A 24429-nucleotide genomic window follows, 5' to 3' on the forward strand; every position below is an offset into this window, starting at 1 on the left:
ACACAAACTGATCAAAAACAGAGGAAAGGACCACTTGTGCACCAACAATCAGAAATCCACCTTACAGGATAATGTGTCTAACAAGACAGGACATTCATTATCGAGAGCTAATGTCTGCACTGAAAGATACAAAGTGTAGCTGTAATCAACACTGGGGAAAGGAAAGAAAAATCAAACATGTTCTCTGGACAGGGTTGAAATCACCAAATGGCAAAAGGAACATGCAATATTCATCCATGTGAATGGTGCTTCAGCGTACACTATCAAGTAACTACTGTAGAGGAATTTGGTTGGTTGGCTGTGAAGATGAAGTACTAAACTAACATGATGTCTTTCACGTCCCTGTATGTGATTGAACTGGTTGCTCCAATTGAAGGACAGTTCTATTTCACTACAACATAAGTCTTTATTTTTTACTGCTGAAACCAGGAACATGGCAGCACCAGAAATTTCTGGTCACCAGAATTTAAAAACTGTTGAGAACCGACAGTAAGCGATAAAAAAAAACAGACATCTTAAAAGTTTGGTGACTTTGCCCCAAAATAAGGTTAAAAATGCTTTGTTCTCTAATATTATACTTCAACTAGGCGCAACTATGTGCACAGTTTCACGATAACCAATTTCTCTGTGGCTCAGTCCAGATTGCTGTGCCATGATGCCATCAGTTCAGCACCACAGCACTTGAAGAAATGTGAAAGTTTAATGTCTACTGTTGTCACTGGTACCATCTACAGAGCATCAGCGACATCGGTGAAGAATGCAAAAAGACAACACCCACCCAGCCACAGTCTCTTCACCCTGCTGCCATCTGGCAAAAGATGTTTAAGTATCCGCTGCCGTACCACCAGACTACAGAGCTGCTTTATTCCCCAGGCTGAGAGACTCCTCAATTCACCATCAACACTTTGCATTTTGGGTAATAAAAATCAGATATCTCTGGCTTTGCTACATCATTTTCTATCCTTTTTCTATACTGTCCAGCATGAATCGCACAGCGTTAAGTAAGATTCTAAATCAGTGGAGGTCTTTTTTATAAGGTATGTTTCCAAATTAAGCTATACAACACTAAAATATAATACAACAGTGTACAAGCAGAACACATCTGTCAGGAAATGTCAGCCTTCAGATGCAGCCAGGTTTTACAAAGCTCTTATTAAGTGTCTCTACTTGTAGGGTTAGCAACATTTGCATCATTGGTTCTGAGTCATTTTGTTCTGGTGATCGGAACAGAAGATGACAGGTTGCATAGCTTGTGTTATTTGCCACAAACTGACTTCCCACATACTCTCACGCTCCCCCTTAGAATCATGCACTCATGGGCAGCAAATCTAGTTTCTCCAGAAGAATACAATTGCCCCATTACACTGAAGGTTTGTCTAAGAGGAGAAAAACTCCAGGCCACCTTGTGACATTCAAGTGGACGTTGTGCTCAATGTGCCGACTCAACTCCTGGCTGGGTGCCTCTCAAACAGTGATGGAAGCTGACCTTTTTCTTCTTCTCTTCAAACAACATGGCCTTTAAGATGCTTCTGACTCCGCATAATTCATTGATGGTGCCCTTCACATGAGTCTCTGAGGCTGTGCATCCAAACTCTGACCCGTCTGACAGCCCAGCAGCAGACACACAGGGCCGCGGAGCAGGCACGAGTGATGGAAATGTCAACATCATGCTCACTATGACAGGTGGGAGAGTTTTGTGATCCCACATTGCCTCGCCAAGCCTAAAACCTCCGCATTTCCATATTCATCTGTCTCTCCTACCGCTAGCTGACAGCTGAATACACACTAACTAACAGACTGTGATTTGAATGAAAAGGCTCAGTTTGGCTTATCAGTATTCTAGGCAATGGAATATATTTATAGTGTTGTGCAAAGGTGCATTTGAATAAACATCAGGGAAAAACGCTGGGATATCAAAGAAAGTTACTGTTATGTTTAAATGTACTGCAAGGAACTGGTTACTCTATTATTATAACTCTAGCTATTTGTCATGGTGGATTGCTGAGGATGAATTGAAGAGTCTCACAGCCTGAGGAAAGAAGCTGCCCTGTAGTCTGGTGGTATGGCAGTGGATACTTCTGTCTTTCCAAACGGCAGTAGAACACCTCACGTACAGTATGACATAACATTTTATGTTTGCTTTGCTATCGTTTGCTATCTTTAGCTAAACAACCAAATCTGTTAGCTGTAGGATTGCATCAAACCTGTAATGGTGTATGAAAGAAATGTTCAAGTTTACTTTGTTTTTACTACCGTCATATTAAAGTTACTTATCTCACATAGCCACAGATAGATACATTATGTGCCGTGTTTTAAAAAGAAAAGTAGCATTTAAAATAATCTCATTTCTTTTGTCCACAGGGGTCACCAGAATTAACAAAAAATGAAAAGTCCTTGTTGCTTCTTTAAGTTGGGCTCATAGGAACTTCCAATATTTTCATGTGAATGTCTTGTAGTGTACCACATACTTGGAATTGCTTTTATGATGTGTGATATGCTGTGTGTAGCACTGACTAAACAGAAGTGTGTCCAATTATTTGGTTATAATGCACCAAAATAATTGTTTGGATCTGGGAACGCTATGGCTTCACTAAAAAAGGTCCAAACGGGCAAAGAAACATGAGAAGTCAGTCAGGTTGTAAACAAGCCAACATCTTATTCAGATCTAAACCAATTTATCAAAGGTCAAACTCAAAGTGAGAGCACCTGAAATGATTATGATTGTTCCTCAATGCACAGAAAACCCATGATCTCAGTAGTCTGGACTAAGGTCAAATGTAAAAAAAAAAAAAAATGTTAATCAAAATATTAAATGTATTTAAATTAGCATTGCAAATGACCAATAACTTGGTGAAGCATTGATCTATGAATGAATGAAGGGTCTGGTCTGCTTTAATAATCTCAGTCAAATCTTGGGTGTCATATGCCATCAAATGTGTCAAAATGTGAGACAGTTGTGCATAAATCAGTAATAACAATGTAACAATAGCTAGCTAGCTATTAAGCAAAATGGACATTAGATAATCTGCATGCATTCAATCCTTCAATAAGGTAAGAGAGATTTCTGGCCAAAGTGGAAAGCCTCTATAGGGAAGCAGTGTGCAGCTGAGGCTCATTGTCAGTCTGGCTAGCAGCCATTCCACTGTTGCGCCTATCTTGTCCTATCATGGTGTGTCTTTGTGACTGAGAGGGGAGCTGAGATCACGGAGGGCTGGAGCTGCTTACAGATGTGTGCAGGAAGCCCCAGTTTTCCCCTCTGGCTTAACAGACAATCAATAAGATGCATTTCCTTCATCTCCCTCACTTTCTGCTGGGTCTCCATACTCTGTGAGAGGCTCGCTGCCTGCAGGGCTCCTTCCACCCTCTGCATCCCTTCATCCAAAATCCATCCATTCTCCAATGTGTATCTTCAGTCTTCAGCCCACAGGCCAAACAGCAGTGAACACGCTTTGTCTCCATACTTGACTTTTTCCCTGGTTGAACCCTTTCATATGCTCATCTCTGTAATTCTCTACATTAATTATTCAGGCCCTTCCAGACGAAGAATATAAATCCATTATGTCTGCCCTACTACTCTCTGCTTCAATTAACAGATTGGGGATGAAGTTATGAGGGGGGAAGGCAGATCCCGTGATTAAAGGATTCATGAGAGCTCACTCCAACTTAAAATATTTATGCCACCCTATGATCCAATGCAGAGTACATACATGTATGTAATTACTCAATGGCCACTGTACTAGCTCACCAGGTGAACCGGCACAGGCCAACATCTCCAGAAATGTTCCAGCCATGCAAAGTTGACTCAATACTGATTTTTCAGCTTTTCATTTATCCTGCAAACCCTGTGTTTCTGCTAATTCAAAAGGTCTCTAACATTACTGGAAGCTGCAGATGATAGGTCCTTTGTGACATGGTCTGATATCCTGCTGGAGGCTGTCCAGGTTGAAACAGACTGGGGCCACAGATGGAACACCTGGTCAGTAGCAGAGAAAGGGTATGCTGTGGCATTCAAATGAGACTTGACTTGTTGAGGGGCCTTTGTGTGTGTAGAAACCACAAGTCATTAGACTATTATCCTGTACCTTTGTTACAAGGCAGGCAGTGATTCAAGCTCTTAATACACATGAATAAGTGAAGTAGCCACTGATTTAATTTTGTCAGTTGAAGCATCACCTGCTGCTGTGTCAATGTACACAGAGCAACACAGGATAACAGCAAGGCAGACTACAACGTTTCATAGTCAGTCTTGTCTCAAAGTGACCTAACTGCAAACGTAATTGTAATGGAAGTAAGGAGAAGAGAGATGGAAAAAGGAGGCCAGACACACTCCCTGATTCTTTATCCTTGTTGCTGTCGCCCTGATCAGAGTTTGGCATCAATCCTTCTATTGCTGTCAAGTGTGTTCAACACTGCAGCTGACAATCCTGTCAGCAACCATGCAGGAAATACACTCTGCAATGCCATATGATTTTATGACTGAACTATGTAGGATTATCAACCACATGCGAATTTGGATTGGACTGGGGAACCTCTCAGTCAGCCAGGTGTCTGCAGGAAACCCCCCTGTGAGTCATGAAATGACTCAGAAGACCACCAGGACATTGTCTTGGATACACAATGCTTTTGAGATGATTGCCACTCATAACATTCCAGTCCTGAATTCAAATGTTTATCATGCATTTCTTCATGTGATACCTTATTAACCGTGTCAAAGGGAAGGCTGTAGATATTGCCCAATTTGCACTAAACATTGCAATCAAAGTGACGAAGTGAGAGCTCTCGAATCAGTTGCTCTTCATTAGCCAATCATCGCACTTCAGAGTAAAACACAGCACACATCCGTCTTGTCTGTTCAAGGTTTAGGGAATTCTTGAACTCTTGATCTGGGTACAGTCCTGATAAAGTTTAGGTAGGAGTCATGTGTGTTCATGACAGTCTTACTAATAGATGTGTTGATGGGACCATTTTTGAACATCAGTGAACTTTCAGAGCAGGAACAACATCTAAATGTCTCAATGGCAATGTTTGAGAGGTTTGTGTTATTTTGTTACCAAAACAGGCTTGAGAAAAATAAAAGTCTTGTTACTTCCTTGAAATAAGAAATCATTATTATTGACCCCCAGGTTGTGTATTTACACCTGTATCAATACTCAGCCCTTTTCTGCTGTTGTTGTACTGAAAGAAAAGGAGATCCAGCAGCACTGATAGATGGATGCGGGGTAGGAGGTTTTCTACAGTAATTGCCATCAGCACACATACACATTTATACAGTGCACCCAGGGACACTGCAGCCTCCGTGACTCACCAGGAATATCCTCTCCAGCTGATCCTGGATGTCCTTCATCCCAGGAAAGGCAGCCACTCCTTGGATCATCTCGATGAAAATGCAGCCAACTCCCCTTGAAGAGAGAACAACACGTGATAAGGACTCCTATTCAATACTGGCTCTGTTTATTTATTCAACTTAATACTTGCAAGTCCAATGGATTGTTTTAATTTGTCCCAATATCATTTAGGGATTTCCCACCAAAAATGATCATGTAGCAACTGAAAAGCACAACAGACATTTAACAAAAGTTTATTCTCTCGTGTAAATCTAAATCCATTCTGCACAACACTGTTTAATCACCTCAACAAGCCTCAAAGTAAAAGTAATTCTGAAAAGGGATTGATTTCTTCTCTTCCTTGAGGCTGTTAGACTATAAATGTGGCTTGAACTCAGTAAATTGGTTTATCAGTGCAAGCTGTGAGGAGCTGTTACACTGACAAATATCAAGTCCAGTCAAGAGGGAGGAAGAGTGTGCGTGTGTGTGTGTGTGCGTGTGTGTGTGTGTGTGTGTGTGTGTGTGTTGTAAATTGTTGCCAGTGCCCATTTGTCAAAGAGCTGTAGTTGCCTGACAGTTTCACTTTCTGGCTCAGTGCACACTCCCGCTCTAAGCCGAGACACCACCAATAAGGGGGGTGGGGGGGGGGGGGGGGTAAAATTTCTTCATTCCCTCCATTTTAAGGTCCCTGCATGCTGCCGTGAATGAATTCCTGTATCGGGTTGATCCATCCATCTCCATGACACAACTGTGACTTCAGCATCCACCAGTTCTACTGGAGCGTAGCTGTGAGGATGGACAAAGGTCAGCTTCTATCTATAGGGTGTCAAAAGAGTTGAGATCTCTACACACTGGCCATATACCATCACCAAGTAAAAGGACATTACACCTAGTTTTAACAAGTGATTAAGAAATATATAAGAGCTCTGCTATTAGCGTACTGTATTAATAATCAGATGTGTAATGATTGTTGTCATGATTACAATGAAGTTACAACGAAGTTATAATGAAGTTATAATGAAGTTATAAATGAGACACAGTTACAGAATCATGGTGAATCATTAGCAATCAATGTGGAAATGTGTAACCTCTCTATTTTAGCTTTGTCTTGGTCCAAAATACATAAAGTTGTGGCAAAGATGGAAAGATGGAAAAATATCGTGTAGAAAATAAAATTGCAGAGTAAGGCGATTATTTTTGGGTTTGTCATGTGCAAACTTGCAATATCGTAATGTGAAATACCTCAGCCGCAGCTACCATAATATTCTGGAATTCCTCAGCTGCTTGGTAATATTTTTTTTTCTTGACCCTTTTTTGATACTTCTTTATTTCTATTTGTTATACTAGTCTTTTTCTTTAACTCTTGTCACTTTAATTTTGTTGTGTGAATGCACCGTCAGGAGGACGGCTTACTCAATTTAGTTGTACTTGTGTGTGATGACAAAAAAGGTATTCTGATTTAGGATATAAGTAGTCATGTGATCCATTGTTAATATGGAAATATCTATTAAAGCAGCTTTGAAAAGCTGCTTATCTCAAGAAGTTTTTAGGCATCATGATGGACGAAATGTATTTCCAGTCGGTAAAACATTTCACAAGAACAAACATAATAATCTTAATTATTGTAGCACGAAAATATTTGAAAATAAAGGCAAAACATATTGCAACAGTCTGAAAACCTCTGGACAAATCAAGGAATGTGTGAAGCTAGTGCCCGTCAGGTACAGTATCAGTGTAACTTATAGGCCTGACAGCAGCTGAAAACTGCTTAGTGTCCAGTCGTAGAGCCTTCGTGTTATCTCAATAACAGTGGGTAAAAGTGTATTATGTGTCTTGTATGACTTTTTTGGAAACGATACACTGAAATGAGCAAAACATATCAAAAGTGAATGTATGATTTCTATTATTTTTTCAGCTTAAAAACATGTGGTGAAGGCAGACAGTGTTGTAATTTGGTGGAAAAAGTATAACAATTGCTTGTTATAGTTTACTCTTCACATAATGTGTGAGGATGTGTTTCTGTTGTTTACATTTATATGTATGTGCATGTGTACAAGTATTTGTCTGCATAGAACAAAAAGCAGAGTGCAACCTTTATCTTGTAACTTAAAGATGGATCATGTCTTCTATTATCTTTGTATTCCTGTTTTTTAAAGCTTAAAAGAAAAAAGTCACACACCAAAATGTTTTCAATATTCCATAAATACAAATCTCTGAAATACAAAATCACCTTTTAAACATTTCAGAGTGTGATGATTAAAATAGTGATTAATAAGCTGTTGCTATCTGTTTTAGTTATCAGTCATTAAAATCGTTCACTACTCAAATAAAGTATATTACCAATGTAAATTTCCTCACTTGCTCAATGCAATTGCTGGCTGAGACCGAACACAGAATGTGTCCACAGCATAGCGTTTTAACACTGCTGTTCTTGTAATTACACAGTGTTAGAGATACTGTGACTGTAAATCTGACAGACGCAGGGCCCAGCTGTGCTCCTTTAGTTTTAGCACACAGTAAATTAGCGTCAGTAAATACAGGCCTGTTTGCTCACAGACAGTTAATGAACCCTTGTGCTGAAGCAGACCTGGCAGAGAGGACAGCCTCTGCTGCAGCCACATAACAATACATCTGTGGGATTCACATCGCAAAACACATTTGTGGAAGTGACATAGAGAACATGAATAAAAAACATGCCACCAACATACTGTGTACCAAGTTACCTCTTACTCATACTGACCCATCAACAGCCCAAGTTGAACTGAAACCTTGTCATCAAAAGTGGGAAGTAACAAAGTCCAATTACTTCCTAGTACTTTACTTGAGTATTTACTTTTACTCCTGGCAATTTAGCACAATTATCTGTACTTTCTACATTCTGCTTACATTTTCAAAACAGCCTCATTACTGTAGTTTTAATGCATTTGAGGGGAATTATCGATTATTTTTGTTTTTGCTTAATTGTACGCCGCCTTCCCAACATCACGAGACTGATTTCATTGATCAGTGCATATCATAGTATATATATTATATACAAAACGACCTAAACAACACAGAAACAGACAGAGAGGCCGACTCGAATGGGGAGAAAAGGTGAGTTATTGTCTCATATCTGCAGAGACCCTGCGGCCCTGACCTGTATTTTCTTATTTTCTCAAGTTTGTTGCTGTGCCTTAGACACTTTACCAACCCAAAATGTCACTATTTGACGTTCTGGGAATGAGACTCAACGATCAATGATCTTTCTCAAATCCTACCCCCCAGCAGGACAATGCAGCCTGACACACCACAGAAACTGCTCAGAAACTGCTCAGAAACACAACAAAAAGTCCAAGGAGTTGACTGGGCCTCCAACTTGCCCAGATTCTAATCTGATCGGGCATATGTGGGACGTGCTGGAACAAGTCCGATCCATGGAGGCCCTACCCCCCAACATACATGACCCAAAGGATCCCGGTGCCAGACACCACAGGTCACCCCCGGAGGTCTTACAGGCTGGACACACCGGATGCCTGTCTGCCCAATCTGTTTACATGGAGTTTGACCTTGATAATTATCGATAAATATGATGACGTGATTTTCCTTTACTCCGCTGAAAGAGTGAGAAAGCCAGAGGGGGAATGACAGGGACATACAGACATTAAAACTGGAGTTAAAAGCTGGTATGATGTCCATATGACTGTCTTCAGGTCGTTTTCGGGTCAGATTTTTGCTAATAGGCGAGACTGCGAATCTCTAGATCACACAACACAGCAGCCATGCTTGACACGCACGTCTCATGCATCGAGTCTGAACGGTCTAACTGTTAACATGGACGGCGAAATTAAAAGTGAGTGGTAACACCACGCAGCAGCGCCACTGCACATGCATCCAGTGTGTCCAGCCTGTTATGACCGTGCCTTGACAGGTCAGAGCTGTTTTAGCTGCACAAGGGGAACCTCCACATTATTAAGTAGGTGGTGCTCATGTTGTGGCTGATCGGTATAGAGCCTACCATAAGAGAACCTTTACATTAATCTGTGCATGATCACACTTTTCAGCATCCACCTTGATTGACAGACGTGTGTGAGAGCTGCAGCTGGGTGATGTGCTCAGGAAGGTAAAAATAGAGCAGTTCCTCGCCTGTCCTCCATCACATCCTCCCTCCCCACAGATGGCAGCCTGCGACCTGTAGGCTGCTGTGATGGATGCTTCTCATAGTAGCAAGACAGATCTGCACAACCTTTTGGTCCTGCAAGAGATGCTTTTTCATGGAAGACTGCTTCCTAAGTAACCTGGGGCGTGCGCGTGCGCGCGCGTGTGTGTGTGTCGCAGGGTGGCTCTCAGAGGAATTGAACACCACCCTGTGAGTTTATCCAGCTGCAAATATCCTAAGCAGACACACTATCCCTCTGCTTCCAAGATCCCCAGAACCCTCAACTGCTCTTTAACTGGATGCTGGACAATTCAGCTGGGGTTCATGAGATGTTCTGCCTGTCCAGACTGCCTGTCCAGACACGGGTCACTAAGTGGACAATGGCTGTTCAAGAGAGACATATATTCCTGCACCTCTGAGGCATACTTATTTTACATTTCCTGTTCAAGCACTTGCTTCAATTCTGTTCAACTTGATTTTAAATCTCATCTTGTGAGGGAATGACCAGAAGATGAATCAGATAAAACTCCATATATTTCAACATCTCTGCACCATCTGCACATCTGTCAAATACCTTTCCTAATCCTGATACTCACCACGCTTTGGGAAGCCCTTAAGGCATATATACGAGGACAGGTTATTTCATAATAGGCATTGATCACATGGCTGCGTGAAGAGCAGTGTAAAACTCTGACAGATCAAATTCTCATCCTCGATCAGCAATATGCACTTTCTCCCTCACCCGAATTATATAAAGAGAGACTCTCCCTTCAAACAGAATTCAATATCCTTTTAACTTCAGAGACTGTTAATTTGATTACACAAGTTCATCATAGATTTTATAAACAAAGGAAAAAACGGGGAGAATCTTGGCTCACCAAATTAGAGAATCGGCTGCTTCTAGATTAATCACAGAGATCTGTACTAGTTCCAGACAAGTTACGTTAAATCAGCAAGAAATTAATGATGAATTCAAATTATTTTACTCCAGATGGTCAGAGATGCTAAACTAATTGACAGATTTTTCAGCAAATTAAATATACCCACGATAAGCCAATGACTTATTACTGTACAATTGCAGCCCTTCCGCATCCATCCCCAATATTTTGTGTTTTATTTTCCATTAATGATCGAGCTCCAAAAGAAACATTAACCTCCCTTCCGTTTAAGGTTGTAACTCAATTTCAGTACCTGGGGGTCACAGTTCTCTGATTTGTTCAAACAGAATTTTTTAAAACTTCTTGAACAGACAGAAAAAGACGTCATAAAGTGCTCAAATCTCCCTATGTATCAGAATATTCTATTTTTAATTTAATACCTTATCTTATTTTATTTTCAGCTGTATGTTTAATTTGAAAACCCCAATAAAAAGAGTTGCAAAAAAAAAAACAACCTCTAACCTTTAGGATTTGATGCTGTGAGAACAGCTAGTCCTGTCAGTTTCTGAAGCTAATGTTTGCTAAAGCAGCTACAATGCAGAGCAGTAACATTAGGGGTCGTCAGCCAGATATAAAACTATGGTATCAGTTAATATCACATCTATTTTGAATGTAGACATTGTTTTATGAGTGATGTATTACACTACTAATGCTATATCCATTAGATTAGCTAAAATGCCATCTACAGAAAACAAGCTAATGTTTTTAGATGCTTTTGAAAAAAAGAACAACAAATATAAATGTAAATTGTAATTGCTCTATTGGTAAAAAATGCAATGCACTACATATTTTCCTAAACCATTCAGCCCTATCTAAAGAAGGGACAGGGATAATATGTATGCTAATGAGCCTATCATTGTGATATTCAAAGACTAGTGAGAGTTCAATCAAATGTTTATCACACACTGCATTTTGGTAGTTGTTTCATTCATCATTCATAGCAGCTCAATCTCTCCGTGTAAGAAGTGTGAATGTATTGTATGTGCATGATTCTGCCTCTCCGGATCCACACTATCAGTGGGAGGAGGGATACAGGAGGTGAAAGGTGGCCGACAAGACAAAATACATTTAGAGGAAGAAACTAAGATACACAACAGAGACTTAGGCCTGGACTACACGTATATGGATATTTTTTTAAACAGATATTTTCGTCCTCGTTTTAAAAAAAAAAACTCCACACCACAGAAATATCTCTGTCCATACGAAGAGGCAAAACTGAAAACGATCCCCTCTGAAGCCTGCAATGCCATGCCCGGCCGATAGGTGGCGATTAGCAAAATGTAAAATACCACAGAAGAAGAATGTTATGAGCATGCGCAGTCAAACGGTCCAGAAGAAGCAGTCAAACGGCGGCAGTTAGGGTACGAAGTTATGGCGAAGAAAACGAAAATAGAATCTTTTGTGTGGACCGACGATGAAGTGGAGTTGTTGCAACAACGTTACGTTCATGTGTAGAGCTCATATGAGACCTAAAAGTGCAAAACACACATAGATAGCCCGGTACATGTCGGCCATTGTTGTTGACAACCGTTTTGCTTCAATGCGCATGTGCGAACGGCTTGTTGCTAGGCGCTTGACGTCATCACGTCAACACCAGCTCCGTTTAACATCGCTACACGGATCCACTCAATCGGATATTTTTTTATTTCTCCACTTTTTTATCCATTTAAAAATATCTCCGTTTATGTGGGTGAAATCGCCGTGTTCGTGTGGTTGAGAGGCCCAATTGGACAGAAAAATGTGCGTTTAGGAATATATCGTATTCGTGTAGTCCAGGCCTTAACCAGGGGAGAATCTACAGCATACTACAGTAAAAACACCCTCAGGTCAGGATGAGCTACAGATAAGTGGGTTTTAATGTGTTTTTGTCTCCTTCATGATTCATTTTCTGAGTTCCCTGCAGAAAAAGGAGATCTAGAGCTTAATGGGACTACCTGAATAAATCAAGGATTAATTACACAAAGAGTGCATGATGGGAGGATGGGGGGATCTCGGGGTCAGAGGTTAGGAATACCCACCACATGTCCAGGCAGGTGGAGTAGTCTGTGGATCCGAGCAGGACATCTGGAGGCCGGTACCACAGGGTCACCACCTCGTTGGAGTAGGTATGGCTGGGGACCGACTTGGCTCTGGCCAGGCCTGAGGGGAGCAACACAACAACACTGTCTCAGAAAGCATTATCATTGGATGACCTTCACTGAGGCTGTGGAAACAAAGCAGAACACTGGAGAGGAGCAGCCAGCCTAGGCACTCCGACATCAGTTTATACACACACAACAACATATAAAATGTATTCAAGACAAAATGAGATTTTAGTGTCCTGTGTAAGAGAAATTGAGTAATTGTAGCATACTTAACAAAGACACAACACGGGAATGCAAATCAAGTCTTTTTTTTTAATAATTGGAGAATAAAAAAATATGTGTTTGCAATGAAACAGTAGAAGAACATGATGACAAAAGACGCTACAGTCCCTGACACCCACCTTGGATAAGGCTTGGGTAGTAACATGGCCACTGACAATGTAAAGGTGGTTACTTTTTTATATCTTTTACTTCACTCTCTCTTTCAAACTCAGTACTGACTGACAACGATGTTCGAGCGCTGCTTGAACAGTGACGGATGGAAAAGTATAAAACAAGCCAGCATCCATGAGGTCCTCAGCTCTCGTTATAGCATGACGTGCCTCACAAAGTCGTGTTTCCATCACAGCTGATCGGAGCTGAAGCCGATATACACCCGGGACTACTGCAGAGTCATTTGACGTTGGAGTGAATGCTGATTGTACTCATTCACATTAAAGACAGAAGCCAGATGTTAGTGGGTGTTAGTGGGTTTCTTGTGAAAAGGATGTGTGATTTCTAAGCAGTTGAAATTGGAGCTAGTACATTCTTAGAAAGTGTAAATCAGATTGAATTAAAAATATGTGTTTCGTGTCTGTGTGTTCAGATATGCCTGAGTTATGATTCATAGAAAAAGAATGTTGTAATAATTTGTGACAATCAGGCACTAAGAGTTTGAGCTGTGTGTCACAGGCTCTCCTGCAGCTGCAACTGCTGACTGTGTTGGTGAGTGGATGGAGTTACATTTTAATGTCTGATCTTATTATGACGACTTAACCTAACTACTTAATTGCTGTTAAGAATTTAATCAATTAAAAACGTATATGCAAAAATACGTAATAAGTATGTCGTTCAAATAATTTATCAAATATATTGAAATAAAATACAAAATACTATAAGAAACTATTTAATTGAAATACAAATAATTTGTAATTTACAAAACACAAACAGACGTTCTATACAAACTGACATTATTACATTTTAGCCATTAATTTGTGTTGAATTTTGTTGTCAATAGAGAGAGATGGGGCGCCTCAATTACAATGAAGTCATTTTTTTGTTTTATTTAGTTTATCATTCAATCAACTTGGTGTTTACTTTCTGTTATTTTAACTCATAATGTGGCCTTCTCTATTTTGTCATCAAACATAGATCAATGGATTAACGTCCAACATATTTCATATCATATCATATTATTGATGGTTAACCAATAATCGATTGTTAAGGCAGCCAACTATCAAGCTAAAGAAATTTCCTAAAATGTGCATCCCTAACTTGGACTCAAGTTAAGATTCTCCTGTATCACAAGTATCACAGGAAGAATCAGAAAGGACAGAAAGGATGCCACGCAAGAAAATTGGGATTTTTTTATATTCAGATGTAGTCCATCACATCAAACCAGCTTCAGTGCTGTGACAGTGATGTCACACTGTACTGACATGCCATGGAGTAAACTTCTACATCAGTGCAGCAAGATGAGTTTAACCACCAGAGTCTGAGTTTCAGCTCAGTCAAATTGCTCATGAGGACATTTATTTTTATTTTTATCTTTATAAAATAAGATTAATATCCAGGTTCTTGATGTAAACAAAAAGTTTCACAATCAAGACCTTTTTTTTTTTTTCAAAATCATTGCCTGACGAAGATCTTGATGGTGGAAACATTGCCTTATTATATTCTTGAGAGGTTGCAATATTGCTTGCAACACTCAACACCTCTTTGCAGACCTGTCTTTGTACTGACTCTTATACATTCAACCGCAACAAGCCTGAGATTGCCTTTTCAAATGGAAATCATGATGGAAGACCTCGGAGGTTTCAGTGAGAAACCGTGTGATGTGAATGTCAGTCAGAGAAACCCAAAGGACTAAAACTCCTGCTTCCATCGAATGAATCGGTCATCATCACCATTTATAGATTTGGAGTACTCAGTGGTGACGCTACAGCTAGCTACCTTTTACCTTGTAAAAAGTGCTCTATTTTCAAAGCCTTCTCCAGGGTTGTAATAAGTGCATGAACATCTTCTTCTCTAACATTTATCTATACAGGGACACAAACCCCGGTTAGTTAAGTATCTGGTGACAGCGTTCTCATGGTAGCTAATGGTAGAGCAGAGTGCAGATGCAGCGAGCTTTAATGAGGCTGATGGCATTACCTCTTTGTCTCTTCCCAAGTGGTCGGAGGGCTTAATTAAAGCGTTTAGCCTGGTAAAAAAGGACTTCCTGCCCTGCTGATAGTCCCTTGTGTGTGGGAGGAAGAAGGGCAGAGGGGAGAATAAATGAGGAGGGAGGGGGTATTTAACATTTCCTTGTGTTGGAACACCCACAGGGCGGAGGAGCTTCAGCCGGCATTCATCACGGCCGAATACTGTAATTTCCACACACTGATCTAACGTGGAATAGGCGCCATCAACCTGCTCACACTGAGAGGCTATCATTTCCACTGCAGGCGTCCTGTCTGTGTGTGTGCGTGTGTGTGTGTGTGTGTGATAGAAGTGCAGTAGTAGAAGGCTTGCCTGTTTGTGACACAGAGAGGTGTAGTACAGAGTAAAATGGAACAAAGCATGTCTGAAGAGTCTGGTGGAAGTAACACAAAAATATCTGCACACCACCTAGCTCCCTACAGTACATTTCCCAGTATTGCTATTATCAATGCTGAGAAATGAATAACCTGTTCAGACAGACACAGTGACAGGGGTTAACTAACATTGTCGTACATTTTAATAGGCCAACACGCTTCATCTGTCCTACCTGTAGATACTGTAGTTAAATGAATTTATAGGTGTCTGACACGACCTTTAGTGAAACTCTGGGGTTCAGTGTTCATGTCTAGTGTGAACTAAAGGTAAATGGTGAGTTATTTGAACTTACAAACATACTGAAGTTACATCAAGTACATAACATAACTGCAGTTATGTAAGATAGGTACCTTCGTTACTGAAGTTGCATAAGTAACATCATTATTTTAAGCCAAACCACGATGGTCTCCTAAACCTAACAAGTTAGTTTTCCTGCCCAAACCTAACCAAACTGCTAACAAACAACAAAGATCCCTGTCGAAGCCTGTCGCTTGTACAGTGCAATGGTCATGATCTTTTGGGAACTGTCATATACTGTATGTCGTTTTGGGAGTCACTGGCAATTTCGCTATTTCGTTGTTTAAGTATGAGGATGTGCTGACCAAAAGGAGGAGGAGCAGTGGCCTCAGCCCACATTAAGCCTCTAAGGCTTGATTAAAGACCCAAACCCCTACCACGGATGTAACCCTAATATTTACTGTAGGTAAGATTATATATCCCTCAGTGCTACAAAACGGTCACACATTCAGCACATATCATATCCTGATAGCGCTAACATCAGTTGTCATTTCCCAGACAGAATGCATTTTTTCATTTGCTAACCACTGAATTTCACACAGATGAATAAAGGTAAAATATGACCTGCAGATCTGTCAGTGCCACTGAGAGATCACAGCCAAACTGTGAATGGATTCCTTTATTCACTTGAATAGATTTGTATTGAAGTGGAAGACTGATGGATGTTAGTTTGTCCACTCCTTTGGACTTTTATATAATAAGCCATGTATTACAGAGCAATGACTGGTAGAGCCTGTTGCCATGCATAAAACACTGCAGTCACACACTTCCCAGGGCAAAATCCATCAATCAATCAATAAATAAATCACACATCAATAAATCATTGAAATAAGCTGTCAGTATAAGTGTGGGGTTATAATTATGGGTTCTGTGATGGGTTATGACCCGTTCTAACAGCTTTTTTTTTAGTTAAACCAAATATGGATAGCTAATAACCATTAAAATGGCCATGATGGTTGATTTACTTTTTGCTGTATTTTTGTGACGGATCAATCTATATTTTTTCTTATTGTCACAAATCCCATTAAAAGGACCAAACAAACAATCTATCCATCTCTTATTGCTTTCTGGATTACCTACACTGTCTGTGGCATGCAGCCCCAAGCCTGACTTTAAGTTCAGCAGTGCATTCACAATATACAAAGGTAACAAAGGAATTATAAATAATTGCTTTGGCTATTGCAGTGTATAACTCAAGTATAAAGGAACAAGCAGAATAAACAAAAAGCTAACTCTGTCAAAACTACCAGCTTGTGTTATCAGCAAGACCTTCTTCACCTTTTTTCCTCCTCCATCTCCCACTTTACAAACAGAAAGTAGGAGTTCAGCTTTCTAACCACAGGCAGCTTGGAGGTAACCAGACTGTTTCAGCTTACTGTTGTCTGTTATATGGTTTCCTGTCTCCTGTCTCCTGCTGGTTGCTCACCTGTAAATAACTGCTGTATGTAAACAAACAGTGTTGGGGTTCCTCTGCAAATAGAAATGGGTTCAAATCACACTTGACAGAGGAAGCAGTTTTGATATTGGTTTAGCTGGCAGTTTCTACAGTATGTGTTAGGACATTTGGATCACCTTCTACAGTGTCCAATATGTTGTCTCATGATGGTAGTGTGGAAGATAACAGCCCTGACCTTCCCCCTCTAAACCCCATGGGTCTGACTACAGAGGAGGGTACAAAATCAAAGACCTGACCTATGGCTTCACACACATACACTGCCGCACACGTGCACAGCTGCACACACTTCATCTGTTTTGGTTCACCAGTTGACCTGCTATCTTTTCCAGGTAGGGTCTAGGATGAAGGTCACTGGTGAATTATAGATCACTATCTAAACCTGGGTCACAAAATATATGAGGCAGGATGTGGGCTGGAAACAGGAGGAAGGAGGAATGAACAAGGAAGAAGAGAAGGACTAAAATAGTCTCAGTCCCCAGGGGAGAAGCCCACTGTTCATTTGAAGTTCATTTGGATTTTAAAGGCAGTTTGTAGCTTCAGCCTACTTCTCCCCCTCCTGTCTAACATGCAGCAGATTGAGAGATGTACTGTATCGTGCCAGGAGTGATTTGAATACTGTAGGAAATAATTCCATGAGGGACAAAAAAAAAAGGAAAAAAAAGAAATTTTGATCATTTTGGGCCTCATAGTTCCGTCACACACAAGTAGCAAAATGCATTATTTGTTGTAGTCACAAGTTGATAAAAAGAACAAAGAAAATCAGTGTGATTTCATCAAGCCAGGCTACAGTAACCTGTTCCAAAATAGACAAAGATTTATTCAGTTTGTCTTTGCTCTTCATTTGTGCTCTCAATTTACAGGACTGGTGTAAAGGAATAGTTCAATATTCTTTTAAATACGCTCCACTTTCCTTACTTTACACTAATTGGGTAAGTATAATCACTGCTATGAGATGTACCATTTCTCATTGGAATTATATCTGCCCCGATAGGCACGACATACAAATGTGAGGCAAGGAGTAAATACTGTTTGGTAATATAAAGAGGCCTGGCCTATACATATGACCTCTGGCGTGTTTGTAAATGAGAAACCTTCCTGTAGCATATATGGTTCCTGAGCACAGTTTTTAGTATATTTTTAGGCATAATGGTACAGAATCAGTGCTAGTGCATTAGTCACATTAAACCACAAATTGTAATTTTTACATTTCTGTTCGGGTAGAGAAATAAAGGGTATCACGTTATAACACGGATACAAATCATATATACTTAAGTAATGATTAACTAATGCATGACTTATGATGATTTAATGTATAAATTAATGCAGGGTGTATCATGAATCCACACCATTAACAAATGATGAATTTAAGATGAGTTGAATGAGGAATGTTAATTCACAGAGTCATGGGTCTGAAACAAAGTTTTATACAAGTGGAAATCAACTAACTTGGTCACATATGAATTAATGTACGAATTAACTGTGAACATTCCATTAAGTGTGAACTAATCACATTAAGTAATTTTAACTTACATTATATCTCAAGTCTATGATAGTATGATTTTATTCATATGCAAAAGTGTGACCAAATGATTAAAACAGTGGTCTTAACCTAGGGTGCATTTACACCTAGCTTGTTTGGACCAACTGTTTCAAACCCTGGAGTATTTCAGCCCCAGGTTTGACTCATTTGGGCATATGTGAAAACAGCAATCCCACTCAGATGCCAGGCCAAACAAGAAAAACAAGAAAACCAAGAATAAAGAGGTCTCGGCTCACCTCCACTCGAACTCTGTAGCGCTTTGTTTGCAATCAGAAAGCAATCAACCCTACCATCCGGAACAACTGGCTCATGCATTGTCTGATGGGACGCTTTTTTTACATTTATACAGCTTTCTAATCAACTTTACCATCTTTATGTGCCATCTGAAGAACAATTCGTGTGTGAGTATATGGTGGTATGCCGATGGCACATCTTCTAGTGAGAAGCATCAGGACATTGGTTCTAGTTGAAGTCTAGGTGTGTGCTGGATCTGGATATTTTGTTCTTTTAATGAGCACTGGTATACTGAAAACCACATGAACACAATGAAAACATTGAGCAATACACATTACTGATGCTACACAATGAAGAAGAGACAAAAAGGAGAGAAGGAAACATTTATAGGTGAATCTTCCCAGTAAAAACTCCGACCAGTGAGAGAAGACTAATGACTGCATGGCATAAATTAGTTCCTGAACTGGAGCAAAGCAAACCCACTACAAATCTGATAACACCTTTAGTGAGCTTTAAATGTATTGCTAAGCAACTTTTTTCACTTTGGACAGAGGCAGATTTATTCATTTATATATATATATATATATATATATATATTATTTTATTTCTCTTTTTCTCCCTCTCGCACTCTCTCTCTCTTTCTCCGTCACCCCTCTTCTCCTTTACTTTTCCCACCACTCAGAAGCCATACTCCCGACTGCACACACTAATACATGACACTACCACTCATACAAATACCCAAACATACTTAAACACATACTGTATACTCTACCTAATCACTACAATCACTCCCTCTGGACACTGACCGACCACATTATGTTTAACGCTCTGTCTGTATTTTCTGACCATCAAAGACCATTTTGTCTTCCTCATTGTTGTTTAGTGTTTTTGTTTGTTTGTTTATTTGTTTGTGTTTGCTTTTGTTGTTCTGTTTGCACTGGTTTGTTCACAGACATGTTCACTGCTTCCCCATTTCAAAGCCTAACTTTCTGATGTTTTCTCTGGCTTCATCGGGTTCACTTTGAATCTCAATTATATCCATTCTTCATCATTCACCATGTTTCATGCACAGAGGTCACTGGAAGAAATCAGGCTAAGACAGGAAATCAAATAATACATTTCAGTACATGCACTGCAATAACCTAGTTATTGTAAAACCTGGATTTGCATACAGCTGGTCAGTCATCATATTTCTTCCCAACCTCAACATATTTTTAGAACAAGGTTTTTATTTTTTATGGCAAAGAAAGCGAAAAGGTGAATTACTTTCAGGGGTTTAAAATGTTGCTGCTGTGGCTTTTTCTCTTCACAATGGCATCTGTATTTTCACAAAAGGTGAGAGATTTCAACACTTACACCATGGGTAATTGTTGGAAGACTGTGTTTGTGTAAAATGAACATTTATTTTTATTGTTAAACACATTTAAATTAGAAAAACATATTGCACCTGTCCACAAATTCTTGTAGTAGGGGTCCATATGGTGATCTGCTTTACCAATGAATTTCACAATTCTTGTTTTTCATGATATTTAAATGTCCAGTGTATATGGTTTAGGGGAAAACTAACAATAGGAAAACTATTGGCAGAGATGGAATATAATATATTTATGTTTTATGTAGTGTACAATCACCTGAACCTAAGAACCATTGTGTTTTTGTTATTTTAGAATGATGATTTTATCTATGCGGAGCAGGTCTTCCATGTTGGACCACCCAGTTTCTACAGGAGTCCAGTTTGAACAGCCCAAACACTGGCTCCAGAGAGGGACTTTCACATTTGTCACATTTTAAGTGGCTACCATAAAAAAGGGTGAGGTGAGGGTTGTTCAGTTCATTGCACCCTGCAGCAACACTACTAGATGCCACTAAATCCATACATACTGAACCTTTAAAAAATCAGTCAGAATGCATACAGATGAATCTAAACAACCAACCACTTTAATTCCTAGATGTAACATTTGCCACTGAGGCTTTACTTTACATTTGTTCAGTTCAATACATATGCATAATAAGTAGGCTGGACCGTTCGGCCTGTTTATGTTCAGAGGGAAGGAAGGTTTTTTATAGAAATATGTGTCTCGTTTAGATCCAACATTCTCTCATGTCTCTGTGTGTGTGTGTGTGTGTGTGTGTGTGTGTGTGTGTGTGTGTGTGTGTGTGCGTGCGTGCGTGCGTGCGTGCGTGCGTGCGTGCGTGTGTGCATGTGAAGTAGTACACCACCTGCCATTGTCCCAGCTCATTTCCCAACACGAGGTGGACTGTAATGAGCTCTGCATTATAGTGGTTTACATGAAACCAGTCAGTTCATTACCCCTGACTTTTTCAGTTCAATTCAGTTCACACAATATCATCTGCAGACTCTAAAGATCCACACCCCAGTTTCAAACACACACACAACCGTGCACCAGCTCAGCAGTCCCTCTGCTGAGAGGAAGTGCTAGGTGGAAAAGCACACTAGGGAGAGGCAAACAGTCTGCTCCTGGTGCCTGCATCATTCCTCCAGCTCCATTGTCACATTGCTTCACTCCTCACACATCATTATCCCAGCAGCTGTTACTTCACAGCATAGCAACACCAAAACAGACATCAGTACACATTAGCTAGCGATGGCTGCACTCAGTGACAGCATAAATACAAAACTATTGCTCAGTTTCAGTTTCCACTGCAGGTGCCTGCTCACACATATATACATATATATACATATACATACATATATATATGTACATATATATATATATATATATATATATATATATATATATATATATACATACATATATATATATATATACATACATACATATATATATACATACATATATATATATATACATACATATATACATACATATATATATATATACATATATATATACATAATATATATATATATATATACATACATATATATATACATACATATATATATATATACATACATATATATATACATACATATATATATATATACATACATATATATATACATACATATATATATATATATATATATATATACATATATATATATATACATATATATATACATACATATATATATATACATACATATATATATATATATACATATATATATATACATATATATATATATATATATATATATATATATACATATATATATATACATATATATATATACATATATATATATACATATATATATATATATATATATATACATATATATATATACATACACACACACACACACACACACACACACACACTAGGCTTTGGGTGAAAATCCCTCTTGTAGTTGCTGAGATATTTCAGTCTGGACCAAAGCAGTGGGTGGATTGACCGTCGATAGTTCTGTGATGGAGTACAACTGGCTGACTGGGTCACTGGAGAGGACCTGGCACCTTGCAACTGTTGCAGAAGTGCCCGCCTCTTCAGGGAACCAGAAACATTTACTCACCCCACAAACTGTCTGGAACACGTTCTCACAAGGACACAGTCCCAAACACACACAGCTCCGTCAGGAGGGTGATTTCAAGCGTGACTGAACATCAGATAAGGTTTCTGGCCAGTGTCTGGTCTGTGCTTCAGGTTGGCGATGGACACTGACAGCATATGGCCATGCTTCAGAGTTTGAGTGCAAACACAAGCAGCCTTTCAGCAGCTTATCCCATCTGTGGACACACTCACTCTCTCTTGAGGCTCTGAAGTATGTGGGCTATGGGCAATGCTCATCTGCTGTTTCATCCACTTCTATAATTAGTGGCCTGTCATCAGAAAATTGTGTCATTTTGTGTGTGATGACAATGAGCACTGGTTGCCAGCATTTGAATGTATGTTTGGCTCCAGGTGTGTGTGAAAAGCAAGATTAGACATTATTACTTCAACTTTAAAGCTCTGAAGTGTTAAACTTGGGAGAATTATTTACTCATTATTTCAAAAAACAAATCAAATAATATACATTCATGGCCCACTTGTGAGTGAAGTTTTTAATGATAACAAAATAACTGCAATTGATGTTGCTTTGGATAAAATAAGTAAAATAAATTACATTTACAGTAAATTTCACGCAACATGAATGAAGCAGTCCTGAATGTTGTGAATATAGCACTGCAAATTTAAGTGCAAAAAGTCTGCAAGGGAAGTAATGTTGTCCTTAGTTGAAAAATGATCACAATTTTAATGAGGTTTTGGTCAAAATGCAGTTAACAGGGTCTATGGTTAGACCTGGAATGTGTCTATGGTGGTTCAGTTGTGGATCCACTTATCCTGTAAATAAACACAGTTACAGTATGTGTGTAGCCAGTGTCTCAATAAAACGCACTGAGGCCTAAGGAAAAAAAAACATTAGCAGCAGGAAGTGGTTGTCAGTGTGTGCGGATGATCCAGGAGAGCCGCAGAGGGACTGACCTGTGCAGAGCTGAGGCTGCTGAAGCCGTGATTGGTCATACCACTAGATACCTGGAAGTTAGTTATATTGTTAGTTATATTAGTTAGTTGTAATGGTAGGTGCTAAATGGGCTAAAACACATACAACAAACACTACTATGGTCCTTTAAATGATCTAATCTCGCATGCCATTTTTTGTTAAACAGTATACTATTTCAGACTTAATAGTTTAGTAAACCCTTTCATATGTGTTTTTACTTTTGGGTTTTTGAATTAGCCAACATAAGCCTTGTTTCCACCATAGTACTTAGGGTATTCTATAGAACCAGTACATAACTTGTAATCATTATACCTAAACCCTAGATCGGTTCTGTGTTTCATTAATCAGGCAGATGGTAAACAACAAAGAAGTGCAGTCTTTTAACTCCACAGTTTGACAATGGAATCACAAAAGTAACCATTCCAAATAACAAAGTGAACTGAACCACACTTGGTGGAAATGACGGGAAGTTTAAGTGATAATGTTAGTAAGAAATGCCTAGTACAATCTTTGGCAGGTTTGTAAGATGAACTATTTGTGGGTGCCGTCCCTGTGTGTGAGAGGGAGAGATGCAGATTATGGTCCACACAGCTCCACTGTACAAACAATACAAATCACCCCTGACACACTGCTTAATTTGGCCTCAATTAGTTGTGTCCTTGATATGAATCATGGGATCGTCAAAGCCTCATTTATGTGGTGGCTGTTTGTGCAGCTCATTAAAAAGTGAGTAAACCCACAGAGGCGCAGAGGGGAGCGTCTGGATCAACTCCACAACCAGCAACAAGGATATGGAGCTCTGGCTACTATGGCTGATGAAAAATTAATAATTTTCAAATATTACAGCCTTACTAGTAGTGCATAAGTCCCTAAGGTCATGAGAAAATGTTTTTTGTGATACCCACATTTGAATCTACCTATTACGGACACTCCGCCAATTGACTTCTATATTTCTTGAGTGCAAGTGGAAATCTTGGGCTGATGATAGTGTTCGTATCGGAAAGATCAAGTGGTTGCCAAAAAATTTGGATCCACCCTCCGGAGACTATCTACCAATCAGTCACGATACTTAAAACCACTGACTGGTGAAGTGAATGACATTGATCATCTTGTTACAATGCATTGTTCTGCTGGGAAACTTTGGGTCCCGGCATTCATGTGGATGCCACTCTGAC

At 39.5% G+C, this 24429-nt stretch overlaps 1 protein-coding gene across 1 annotated transcript in view; it reads right to left on the reverse strand.

Moving 5' to 3' along the window:
* cdk14 (cyclin dependent kinase 14) overlaps positions 1 to 24429 on the reverse strand; it is a 193113-nt gene that overhangs the window by 70392 nt on the left and 98292 nt on the right. The window contains exons 9-10 of the mRNA XM_073486226.1: positions 12416 to 12536; positions 5306 to 5399 (exon numbers count right to left, since the gene is read on the reverse strand). Coding sequence (XP_073342327.1) covers positions 5306 to 5399; positions 12416 to 12536 — 215 coding nt within the window. The remainder of the gene's footprint in view (positions 1 to 5305; positions 5400 to 12415; positions 12537 to 24429) is intronic.

Source organism: Pagrus major, chromosome 17 (genome assembly GCF_040436345.1).
Source record: "Pagrus major chromosome 17, Pma_NU_1.0".
Taxonomy (NCBI): Eukaryota; Metazoa; Chordata; class Actinopteri; order Spariformes; family Sparidae; genus Pagrus; species Pagrus major.